This window comes from Rhea americana, unplaced genomic scaffold, assembly GCF_003343005.1.
Source record: "Rhea americana isolate MKP2758 unplaced genomic scaffold, rheAme1 scaffold_83, whole genome shotgun sequence".
Taxonomy (NCBI): domain Eukaryota; kingdom Metazoa; phylum Chordata; class Aves; order Rheiformes; family Rheidae; genus Rhea; species Rhea americana.
The window spans coordinates 3,047,959-3,060,970 of record NW_028187012.1 but is presented as its reverse complement, the minus strand read 5'-3'; the positions used below and the strand labels follow the sequence as shown (position 1 = coordinate 3,060,970).

The window sequence follows — 13,012 nt, the reverse complement described above, 5'->3', positions numbered from 1 at the left end:
AAAGAAAGAAAGAAAAAAGAAATCTCTAGAAATCTCTGACTGAACAGGGGAAAATGGGAGTTACCAACTGACCTGGCTGACCAGGCACCAGGGGAGGGACAGTAAAACAGTAACTACTAAGAACTTTAAAACAGTAGGGTGGAGCTTTGTTTAACAATGAGTTGTAAACAGAAGCAATGGACTATGCGTCAGTATGCTGCTACCTGAAACAAGCGTATGAAGAACACGCTTATAAACACCTACAAGTGTCTTCTTGACAGGACATGACAGGAGGACTGAATGAATGTGGCAGTCCTAAGGGAAATCATGGTGCAAGGAACAGAAGATGGAAAGAAGGAAAGGTTAGGCTTAGAAAAAGGCATCTATTTCTTCAGTTACTGTAACCATTATGAAATAAAACTGCTAAAAAAAAAATTAACTGCCAAAAGAAAAAGTAATCTCTCTCTCACTGGTCCCATCTCAAGTTTCTGTAGTTTGTAATTGCTAAGCATAACATAATTCCTATTTCACATCACAAACACAAGAGACAGGAGTGGGAAAATAAGAGCAGGAAAACAGAGGACTTGGAATCACATTGCATCCTTTAGCTTGCCAAAACAACATCTCAAATGCAAACTCCTATAATAACTACCAGTTCAATAAATATTATGCAAAGCCATAGGAAACTGAATGACAAATGCTTTAAGGAGTTGCTCAACTCTCTGGAACATGGAYGTTAGTGAACATGATCTGAAAAACCAAAGCAGTAACTCTCAGGGAATAGACTTCAGCTTTGCCTTCTTTCTGAGCTTACGTTTTTAAGATCAGAAGAAGTTATAATACAAAATTGTGTCCAAGAACACATTGTTGCTCCAGAACAATGCTCTGCAACAACTTAAGTACAATTCTTCCTCCCTTCCTTACAGTACCATATTTCCCAACTGTACTACCTACACACTCGGACTTCCAGGATTTTTTTTTAAGATGAAAAATCCTGAAAATTTGCACATAAAACTGCATAAGTAATACCACTATTATACTCAGTATGTTGAATCTGTATTACTAATGAAAAATGAAGCTGCTCAAATTGCCTATGCAAACTTAATTCAGCCCCATTGTGTGAACACTGCATAGCTCTTAATTACTTGATCATAGACTTTTACCCATGGGACACCTGTCTTACTCCATGTACAGGCTGTACCTCCTCTGAAGATGGAATATTGCCAGCTAATAAAAAGAATTCCTGCATTGACTCAGCTGCGTTGGCTGCAGAACTGGGAAGGCACACACTGTACACTTACTCAAGCCAGGAGTGGTCATGTATGTTCACTTCAGAAAGGCCTTTTTTATTATTATTATTAACTTCTGGGAGAAAGAAAGAGGCACAGAGCAAGAGCACTGCTGATGGAAATGTAAAAAACAGAAGCAGGCCTCACAGGCATAGTGCATCCTTAACCCCAGACAAGCTCCTTCTTGGCTTGTAGGGGTCCCTTTTCATCAGCACTAGAACATTAATGAGGAACTTTCTGGGGCCAGGGACGTATTGAGCATAAAAAAGGACACACAAAGAAGACAGAAGTAGTAAAAGACTGCAAGTGAAATTTTAAGTAGAAATGAAAGGATGTGATTGCTTGCACCTTTCTTTTATACAAGAATTCCTTACCACTATCACCCCATTTCATCATGTCAAAATTCCATAAATTGGGATCATACGGAAATCCACATCAGTCATCAGAAGGCTTTAAATCTTTTGATCAATCACACTGTCCCTCAGCACAAAACAGTTGGATGTCATCCTTTGTGGACTAGCCCTTACAAGGAAACAAGGCACTTGGCCTGTGGCTTTCACAGATTTTTGTTGATAGCTGAGGAATGGTAAGATTTAAGGATCTTGGATTTCATTCCACACATAAATAGGAATTACRTTCTAGGACACAGTTTCTCAATCTGTGGTCTGTAAAACATCAGATGATAGTCCAAAAAGTGATCATAAAAAAACRTATTTTTAAAACCATATACATTCCCACACACGCAAGCAAGAAAACATAATGGAGGAAATAAAAATTAAACAAACATCCAAGTTAAGCCTAGCTGTGTTTCATCATAATGCAAACCAAAATATGAYAACAATTCACAAAGTCATCTTTGCATTTTAAAAGAAATTAAGTCCTGAAAMAATACACTGTCCTTTTGAATTTAAAAGTCTGAAGTAAAAGTTTGTTAGCTGTCTTCTGTTCTGCTTAATTTCCTAAGTAAGCTGCCCCAGGAAAGGCCTTGATATATCCAATATGCTCCTCCTTCATTCTACCTCCCTAAGCCTTTATCTATTTTTCTCCATATCCTGTACGCTTTATCTAGTTTCATTCTCTTTATAGACACTCCTTAACCTCATCTACAGAAACATCACAACCAACCACTGAGTTCTTTCCATCCATTTTCGTTGCCCAATTTTGTCTCATCTTCACCTTCAGTCACAACTGTTGGAACAGCCTTCATTTCACTTGGTGAACTAGCAGAATTTCCTTTCTCAGGCTCTTTCATCTATCTGTGAGGTTTTCGGTTTGTTTTTTAAATGCAGGTTGTTGGTATACTCTCTGTCTCTCTCTACTCCTTGATTTAAGATCCAGACTCTATCTATCCAACCCCAGTCTTTTCCATTCCTCATTTCAGATTTAAYTTCCCCCTAATGCTCACCCTTACACGTTGTCTATAGTCAGCTGCATATACRTACGCTGAGCTATTCATTTAAGCCAAGGAGAGGCAACAAAGCCTTTAAAATCTTAATATCAAAATAGCTCTGCAAAACCAGCCAACAAGAGATTAGAGAAGTATTTCAAGTTCAGAAAGATAATTTCAGCAGCACACCTGAGCTCCTCTCCTCWAAAATCAAAATTCTTACTGTTATGTTTCCCATATCACAGCTACAATAAATCAAAAATGTTGAATAAAAAAAGTTACTTTAAAAGTTCAATTGATAACAAGTCTCAGCTAACAGCCACCTTTTCATTTGAATTACCTATCATCTCACTTCAGGCATTGCTTTGATCCTGCACATTCGCCACTATTTATTGGTTTTAAAATGTAACTTTTAAATATCTTTTTATTTTCCTGAAATTATTATTAGTTACTAATCTTTAAAACTTGTTGATTCAAAACAAGATGCAACTTTCAAATTAAATATGTCAATCAATACATAYGCATTTAAATTATTAATATGTATTACTACATTCACTAAATGGTGAATAAACTACTTTTTCTTCCAAGATGATTTCTTTACATAAGTCTTGTAAGCACTAAACTGCATCTGTAGGAAAACTAATATACAGTATAAAAGCAAGAAAAAGAATTTTAAAATCTTAGCAAAAACTACTTAGAYAGGTTACATATATAAGAATATTTGTAAAAATAAATAAATAAACAAACATTAAATGACCGTGCAGATGATCGGGGAAAAAAAACAGAACTAATATCTCTAACCKGACAGTTGTATTCATATATTAGTAAGAAGAAACAACTTACTTCTGGTTTCAATTTCAGATAGGTTTAAATTAATTTTGAACAAAGGAAGTACATCTGAAAATAAGGAGATTTTTCTCTTGATAGCCACAAAAGACACTGCTGCTTCCAAAAGCTGATTCTGACAYGTTAACAAGTTCTGGTTCCCAATATTTGGTAGCTGAGTTTTGTTTTCTTGAGGACTTTGACAGGACATTACTTGATATTTGGATTGGACCATGTATGTTAGGGTTTTGTTTTGTTTGTTTGTTTTAAACTTGAGAATATATTCAGCAGTAACTGCCAGCTCCATCATGAATTTTAAGCTTACTTAAACGTTTAGCATGTTTCTTAAAGTTAATTTGTTTAGAATACAATTTTAATATTGCTTTCTACCCAGCCTCCCAATATGGTGTTTAGCAATATTTGGTCCTCATTTTGAAATATAGGCAACATTTTACAGGAGTTCAGTTAAGTAATTTTCCACCACCATGACTAATCTAGCATACATCTGAAATACTTTATGACACAGAAAGAATAAAATAAATATCTGATTCTTCTTAGCAATTGAGGAAAATATACAAAAATGTTTTGCTTGCTACCAAGATGAATATAAACAGATATGCTTCCTTGGAATCTGGGCTTTTTTTGCGCAACATTAGATTACAGATTTCCAGCTTCTCAGGAAAATAAGTTTGCATACCAGCACAGAATATCCCTGGGACTTCACTCCGGAATATAACAGTTCGTACTTTCTTATCAGATTTCAAAGCATCCACAGCTTTTGACATCTATAGAGAAAAGGAGGGAGGGGAATAACCAAACACTTTTTAAAGCACTTAATTCCAATACTTTACCTTCATACTAGAAACTATTTTTTTCACTTACCATTTTTAAAAGATTTTTGTTAAGTGCATTCTTGGCATGAGATCTGTTTAATCCAAGCACCACAATTCCTGAAGGGGAAAAAAATTACCACTGTTACAATATAGAAAAATGTACTATCTATGTGTACATTATTTTGACATTATAAAAAGCATTACTGAGGATTGTGAAAATTATGAGGATAGTGTAATTACTTAACACTTTGTTTTAGAAAGAAAAATTTGACTTTTATTTTCCAGTGTTGAATATTTCAGAATTCAACAGAAATTACAAGTACTTGAAGAACTAAAATATATCCCCAAACCTTCACATAGAAATAGTGCTTATAAAGGTTGAGTGTATAACTACACAATTGCATGCACAAGTTTTGTGCTTATATGTGAAGTTCTGACATGTGATCAGGAAAGGTAGTTAATTATAAGGCATACGTTTCCATATTTAGACAGGCCACATTCAAAGATTTCTTAAAGCACAAAGTGTTACYACAGCAAAGAGCGGCAATTCTGACACAGGTATGAAGAAATCACAAACATGGAATGTTACCAAATGGAAAGCCTGGTTCCAAAAAATACCATGCAAAACTTCTCCCCCAAACCACAGCATAAACTGTGTTTAGTGCTTGGCTACACAGCTTCAATCATACATCCACAACTCCCTCAGGTCCAGTTAGAGATCAGCTGGCTTTCTGACTGATTATGTGGCCATTGATTTGAATGATGCAGTAGAAACACCATTTGTTTGCCCTTATTTCTCCCCTTCCCCCCACTTTAACTTAATAGACATGACTGTCAAATGGGAAAATTCTGAAAAGTTTATCTTGGAATTGTCTAAGTTTACCAAGCCTGTAACAATCTTCTAGTCAATTATTTCCCAAATACATATATAATTCTTTTCACTCTGAAGTCTGAATACCAGCATGTAGTCCCATTAAACAGATCCAGCCCTGGTCTCATCAGCCAGGATTGTTTGTCCTTCTCCCTTCATTCCTCAAGGAAAAAGGACGAGGACAGGGACCAGGAATGAACATGAAAAAAAGGAGCTTGAACACAAATGCCCACAGTACCACCATAAATCTACAAGATTAAAAGAAGCAGTGCCAGGAGACACAGTATTTGTCTGGGCATTCACTACTTCATCACACAGCCCTGCAAGTGTAGTCTCTGTGCAGTCGTGCTCTCTCCAGTCACACTGTGGAGTCCCACTTGTCTTTTCAGTGTACTGCTCCTTCCTTTTCTTCTTCTTCTCTTTCCTCCYTCCAGGGAAATCTGTTCTCCCAAAGGATTGACTCCCACTCCCATTTCTCTTGTGTGTACATGTACATGCACAAATGCAACACAAGACTAAACACAGCTCCTGCTCCTTCCACAGCTACCAGTCTGAAACCAAAATCCTTTATTCACCAGTTACCATTCCCAAAATTCAGACGGGAACGGTTAACCTCAAGTAAGAAAGAGCATACACATCTCTTGCTTCTTTCCAAGGCCCAACTCATTGCTATCTATAGCACCTTCCTAAAAAGGGTGAGGGGCCTGGCTGACTCAAGCAAGCTGCATTCCTGTGCCCTGTAAGCCTAAACTCCCAACTGTTCATTACCGTGGTTGGAGGCGTTCCTCTAGGACCTCCTGCAACGGCCTTCATTCCCACTTACAAGGGGAATCTGTTCACTTCTTGTGGACAACATTCAAATCATGTTTCTGACTGCAGTATTTTTCTTCTGCTATTCCACTTACTTTTCATGAGGATTGYTCTAAATTCAAATATTCCACATGTTCACGGAAGTAGACTAGACAAGAGCAGCACYACATGTAAAGTAAAAAAAAGGCACTTGACCTGGCTTTGATTTTAAGCTTCAAGTCACACTGTAAATCCAATGCTTGAATAAACAGAAGACTTTCATCCCAAGCTATTTTTACATTAAGAAATAAGGCCCTCTGCAAAAGCATGTTTTTTTCAGTGACAGTGACATACTTAAATTAACTTGCATTTTTTTAAACAGTGCAGCACACTTAATACTTCTCCCCTCCCAAAGAGAAGATCCTTAAAGGGAAATCATATCAGTTGATTCTTTCTAGCAGCACCATGTCAAGTCATAGACCTACAACTTCTGCCTCCCTCTGCAGAAAAACAAGAAGTAAACACACAGAAGACCCCATGCCAACTTTCCAACTTCCTAAACATGAAGAAAACACAAAGCAAGAACTGCAACTAGGAAAGCACTGAAAATTTGTAAGAGAAAACTAAATATTGTGGTGAGGTATGTAAGAAGATATTCCTTGAATTTTCATTTGAATAAATTTGTTCTGATGTTCCACTATTCATCCTTAAAATAAATTATTATTTTTTCTAATAGTGCAACAAGCTTTAAGAAGTTTTCCCTATGTACAAATCACTGGCAAAACTATAGACAGGTTAAGTACTTACCCAAATTCATGAACTAGGACTTGAAAATAGGCTTCCTGACTTCCAGCTGAATAATTTAACTCCAGTAACATGCATTCTTACTTCCTCAGCCCACCCCAAGTGTCTCCTGGCAGAAATTGTTCAGGACAAGTCTTTGCTTGTTTGGGCATCCAAGACTTTAACTGCCTAGTCACACAGCAATACAAATTTTAGATGAGATGAAATGCCTTAACCCAAAAAAAAAAAAAAAAAAAAAAAAAAAAAAAAGGCTCCTAATAACACTGCAAAGACCCTTCACCAAGTCAATTAAAAGAAGGGGGGGGGGGAAGAAAAGAGACAAAGCTTAGACACTACTGTCATACAGATAGCTATCATTCTGACAAATATTAGTCATACAGAAAACCTGATTATTTACCTATTTTGAAATATGCTACTACTTTCTCTGAAGCATTTAGTTACCACTGATTATTCCTGAAGTGCCCATAATACAGCTCAGTGTTAAGATACATAAACATGTCTTCCAATATCGTAAGAAATTTGACAAACTTATTTGTTTAAGAAAAAAAAAAGTAAAATGCTATCATCACATTCACTTTAGTGTGGTGTTATTCCAGAGCAAACTCCAGCAAATAATGTACATCTGCTCAAAATCAATCTGCATATTCCAAAGTAACTTTCACCCTGTTAAGTAGCCTCTCCACAAGGCTACAATGACTTCTAATGCTACGTAATATAAGCAGTCCTACACCCAGTATGCCACTCTCCAGCCAACCATCACAGGTAAGTCATACTGTACGCTCACTTCTTTTAATTTATCTTTGTCACAAGATAAAGCTGAACATTAAATCACTCTTAACATTTAAAAGAAATTATTGTGAAGTCATATAAGAAAAAAACATAAAAATGCCTTTCAGTGAGATAAAGACATATATATATATATATATATATATAAATAAATATATATAAATAAATATATATATCATGAATGAGAGTTTTCAAGTCTCTGTAAATTCCCAGAAACAATCATATGTTATAGTGTACACTAAATTTGGATTTGCATACGAGTACATAGCAGTTCAAATAGAAAGGTTCTTGTATTTTAGTGATGACAGTAGAAAAGAGATGATGTCATCATTATTTAAAACTGCTAAGAGAGATCGTATTTCTTTATATAGTACAAAATAGGATGGATCAATTTAAGTAATGTGACTAGAACATGGTTTAATTATGGTTTAAATCAGTACACAGGCTATCTTGCTTCAAATAATGATTTTTACTTGTTTTCTCTTATACTTTGTAGATCTCAAAAATATTTGTCAATATTTAGTAGAAACACATTTAAGTAGTTACCTACAAATAAATTCTGTCTTTACACTCCTATTATTTTGCTCTAATCAGAAAGATTCACTGGATTCACATAAAAAGTATTTAAAGAAAGGTAGTTAATTATATTAAACACACCCCCACACACATTCTATCCACATATAGTTCTTTGCAACTGTATGTACCTACATACAAAGAAGTGTGTACCTATGAACGCGTAGCTACACGCTTTTCAAAACCCAACTAAGTACACATCTGCACCTGTTAGAGGTGCACCTCGGGTGTACGGCTTACACTTTTAAGTGCAAGCATACGCACCTTTGCATGCCTAACTACSACTGAAAAGTGTTGCATGCACTTCTTCAATTAGGAGATCTCAACTGCTCAAAACTGCTTTTTATTTAAGGAGATAAAGCAAACCTTTTTGATTTATCAGCTGGCAATCAGTTTCCAACCTTTGAAAGAACTAATTCAAATGAGAGTGTATTTGCTCTACTGATGCTATGTACATTATAATTCAAAGTGACAAGGGCAAAAGTTGTTCTACAAACACTAACTGAACTACAAACAATCGGAAAATAATCATCAAGAGTTGTTCTATTGTAAAGACTAAAAATTAAATACTTACGTCACAATCCAGCAAGTGACACTGCAACACTCGAGTCAAGATTAAAGAGAGATTTCTGCTAATTCCATCTATAAGTTAAAGAGCAAAYGCCTTAAGTTCATTAGAATTTGCAATGGGTTCACTAATACAACTTGGCTTAAACTTCTGAAATTTCCAGTTATAATGCATTTCGGCCTTAAAAAAAGTCATCAAATAGAATTTCAAATAGTGTACGAGACATGCATTTTACTAAAAGATAATAATGAATTAACTTTTAGCCATAGAAAACTGATTCTAAAAGCAACACAAGTTATAGCATGTTGCTCAGAATACACAGGTATTTTACAACCACACTCTTCAAAAAGYCTACTTTTTTGCATTATTTCAGTAACATTGATTTTCAGTTCGAATGTGTGAGTTAGAAAGTCTCAAATTGAAAAAAAAATAAAACAGTAACCAATCCTTTCAAATGAAGTCTCATTTCAATATGTATTTTAGGGCTCCTCCAAAACTCTGGTATACAAATCACTTCAAAGAGTGATGAGGTAGTGCAGTTTGTTACTCTGCCTGCAGGGAAGAACTTGTCAAGAGTTACAGGGTTCGGTTCATATGTCAACCCTGGAGGCTGGGTTGGAGGCAGCTACTGTCCATTAGTCTTYCTCTCTCCCCAGCATTCTCTGCTGAAGCCAAGACAGCACTAGTAACAGAGAAAGACTGGGTGTGGATAAGACCAGAACCACAGCGTAAACAACTATTTGCGTGCTCTAAAAGGCGGTTGACGAACATAGTCTTTATTCCTGTGCACAGTCAAGAAGGATGCAAAAGATGACAAGCACTAGGGAGTCTGGGAAGCCTGAGAACATGAGGCACTGGGAAAAGGAACAGTAGGTACCAGAGCAAAGAAGATGAGGGGGGATCATACTGTAAGCATATAAAGACAGATAGGTGAACTTGGCACACTCGTAGAGGAGCAAGGTGTGCAATAGCAGCACAGCAGAAAAAAAGGGACAGAGTTGTTTCTCCTTTTACAGAAAGGTGGCCCACTCTTTGTGCTGCTGAAGGAAGTGTAGGAAGCTTTCAGAAGTGACAGCGGTACCTTAGTAAACTAACTTTGGAACACCTTGATAAAAATACCAGACTGCTAGGAACACTAGGGAGAATTTGAAGTCCAACTAAATGTCTTCTCCAGTACTAAAAGACAAGAGAATTAGGGATATAATATGGAAGGGAGAAGAAGAAGGAGGGGGAAACAGATCTTCCACCTGTATATGTTCCTTCTGGAAAACAACAAGACACAACTGTCTCTTTACAGGCTAAAAGACTGATATTATAAGACATGAACAGACAATAAGAAATGTTCATCTTGAAAATGAATGATTAGAAATGCTAGTATTTTGGGCAATTTTCCAGTTCTCAGTAGGCCATTGCAGAGAACAAGACCTCCAACTACATCCTGTATGTAAAGAAGGATATGAAATTGACTCTTCATACCTCATGTTGATTCCTTATGTCACTAACAGACATTACTTTAAAATAAAATAAATATTCACTATATTTTATTTAAGCATGYAGATAATTTATAAGTTGGATTTCAAAGCCAGGGAACCAAATTCATAGATGTCTTAACTAAAAATTGTATGGCAGTTTAATCTGCATCCCTATACAAACAAAGGGGAGAAAAGAAACTTAGTTTAGACAACTGAATGCTGAAGAACAGTGTTCTTGATATCACACAGCCTGCCCCACTAGGTAATGCCCGGCAAAATTTCCAAATCTCGGACCTTCACAGCATTTTAAAACCTTCTAAACACAACAGTACACTTACGTCTCATGTAATTTCATCTACTTCTGTTGGAGTTATTGGACAAAGATCAGTGTCCAAGATGTCTTATTTATACCATTCTTACCTGCACATTATTTCAAAGCAATATACCTACAATGAAGGGGAGTTTTTTGTTCATTTTTTGTTTTTTCCAGGCAAACACATCACTTTGTTCCTGCTAAACCTCTAACATCTGGAATTGCAATATTAATAATAATAGAGAGTATTGATTCCCAAAATTAACAGCTAAATCTCTCCCACTGGCTTACTTCAAGCCAGAGGAAGGGTCTTCCGAATGCTTTATAACATCTTCTGAAAGGCAGGGCAAAAGAAAACCCTTCTCCTTTTAAAAGGAATTCATGCATTAAAGATACATTGAGTTCCTCCTTATGACATCTACAATTGATTTACAACTCCAAATAACAAATTCCTGTTTCGGGGCTTTTTCAATCCCATCTTTAACACAGATACATGTATTATGAAGATGCATGTATTATTAAGAAGCGAAGAAAAGCAACTTCAAACAGTTTTTGATGGGAAATAAATGCTCTTGCAACAGAAAAAAGTAAGAACAGGTGGGCTACTGTCATGCAAGCAACTTCCGCAACCTCCTCCAGTGCTCTGCATAATACAATTCACAGTATCTGCATCAAAAACACTCAGCAGTGAACCACAGACTGATACATAGCACAGAACACCTTTTTAACATTACAAAAGCAATGATTCCTAGCTGACGCAACAGTTGGAACACAGTTCCTACTTCTATTACCTGCTGGGTAATAGAAATTAAATCACAGCAGAAATTAAAATCACAGTCTTACGTAGAACCAAAATTATTCAAGTATCTTCTACTTCTTGTTGTAAGGATACAAAATCAAACAATCAAAATCACACCTCTGACTTTTTGTAAGTCTTCTTTTCTCCTCTCCTCCTTATTTGCCCTTTCTCCACCTCAATTCAAAATATCATTAAAAAAATTAAGTGTTTCAAACCAGTTCCCAATTTCACAGCTAGCTGGGAAAACAAGGCTAAAGTAGTATGTCTCAAAGGAAGAAATTGGGAACAAAACAATCCCTAAAACAGAAATGGAGTTCAGGCTTCCATTATATCATCAACCTTAGTGGTTCTTAACAATGACAACAAAACCTGCAGTCAGATGAAAGCTGAAYCTCTGCATTCCTTGGAAAAAGGCTGATGTTCTAAACCTCATGCTAACCTCCATGAATATATATGCATATCTCAACACACCTAATCAATTCACAGCTGCCTGCCCAAATGTGCAGGAAGTCTGAAACAATCGAGTTAACATTCTGAAAGATGTAAACTGCATTATGAATCTCAAAATGCAGTTATTCCTAGACCTACTATTCATCTGAAGAAAGCCATGTTTCAGAAGAACAGTATTCCAGACTAGAATCCTCTCTATAAAGTAGATGCAACATCACATTTCTAAAAATAAATCTTCTGAAACTTGCAATTACTGTTTTCCACTATCCCTAGCCCTGCTGCACCCAATGGGAAAGATACTTTTTAACACCAAAGGAGGTAAAACACCTCCACAAGAGGAACACCTCCAAGGTTTCGTGGTCACCAAACCAAAGGGGGAAATATTAAGTTTCCTGTTGCAGTGCAGTGGCTCCAGATGACTCTGGAACACAGACCTGGTAAGAAGAAAGATCAAAACAGGTTCTTGTCATAGTTGAGGTGAAAAGGAGGAGAATAACAATGCTGGCAGCAGTTGACAGCACTAGAAGCGAAGAGGAGGAGGAAAAGGTTAGYAGGAAAGCAAGATGAGGTAAGCAGGAGTGCAGAAGCATTCCCCAGGACAGAAAGAGTAGTGGCAACTTCTTTGTCCTTGTGTCCCCTCCTCCTCCCACCCCCCCAAGCCAGAACCSTGGACACCGGGTCAGAAGATGCACAAGTGTAGCAGTTTGCTGCTAAACTTCACTTTCGCCCATAAAAAGGCCATCAGATGCCAACTCAAAACAGTGTAGCGCGTACATATAGTACACCTAGCAGTTTAGGGAGCGGGGGGAAGGGGTGGGGGGGAGCCACGACTAGAGAAGCTGGCCCTGCTTTGTAAGTAACATGTCGGCAGCTGCTAGCAACGTGCGATGAAACCACCAGCGGCGGCGGCGATGCAGAGGAGGAGAAAGAGGAGGAGCCGCCGTCGCTGCCGCTCTCCGCCCGCCCCCTCGGCCCCGGCGCCTGCCCGGAGGCCGCAGCTACCCGTGCGCGCCGGGTCACCCCGCGGAGCGGCCCGGGCGCTGCGCGGCGCGGGCGGCGCCAGGGCTGGGCAGGACGAGGCGGGCCGGGCGCCGCGGCGCAGAAGCTGCCGGCGCCGCGCCCTCGTTACCTTTGTGCTCCTCGTCCAGGTACCGGACCCGCAGCTCCTCCTCTTCCTTCGCCTCGGACCCGTAGCTCCTCCCGGCCGAGGGGAGAGCTGCGGCAGCGCCTGCCGGCACCAGCGCCCTGCGGCCGGGCCGGCTGAGGGAGGAGGT

The 13,012-nt window shown here is 38.0% G+C and overlaps 1 protein-coding gene across 1 annotated transcript in view; it reads right to left on the bottom strand.

Moving 5' to 3' along the window:
• AUH (AU RNA binding methylglutaconyl-CoA hydratase) overlaps window positions 1–13,009 on the bottom strand; it is a gene marked incomplete at its 5' end in the record, with an annotated part of 107,922 nt that extends 94,913 nt beyond the window's left edge. Inside the window, 3 exons of the mRNA XM_085323259.1 lie at window positions 4,178–4,265; window positions 4,363–4,430; window positions 12,868–13,009. Of these exons, the coding sequence (XP_085179385.1) occupies window positions 4,178–4,265; window positions 4,363–4,430; window positions 12,868–13,009 (298 nt within the window). The remainder of the gene's footprint in view (window positions 1–4,177; window positions 4,266–4,362; window positions 4,431–12,867) is intronic.
• Window positions 13,010–13,012: the final 3 nt, after the last annotated feature.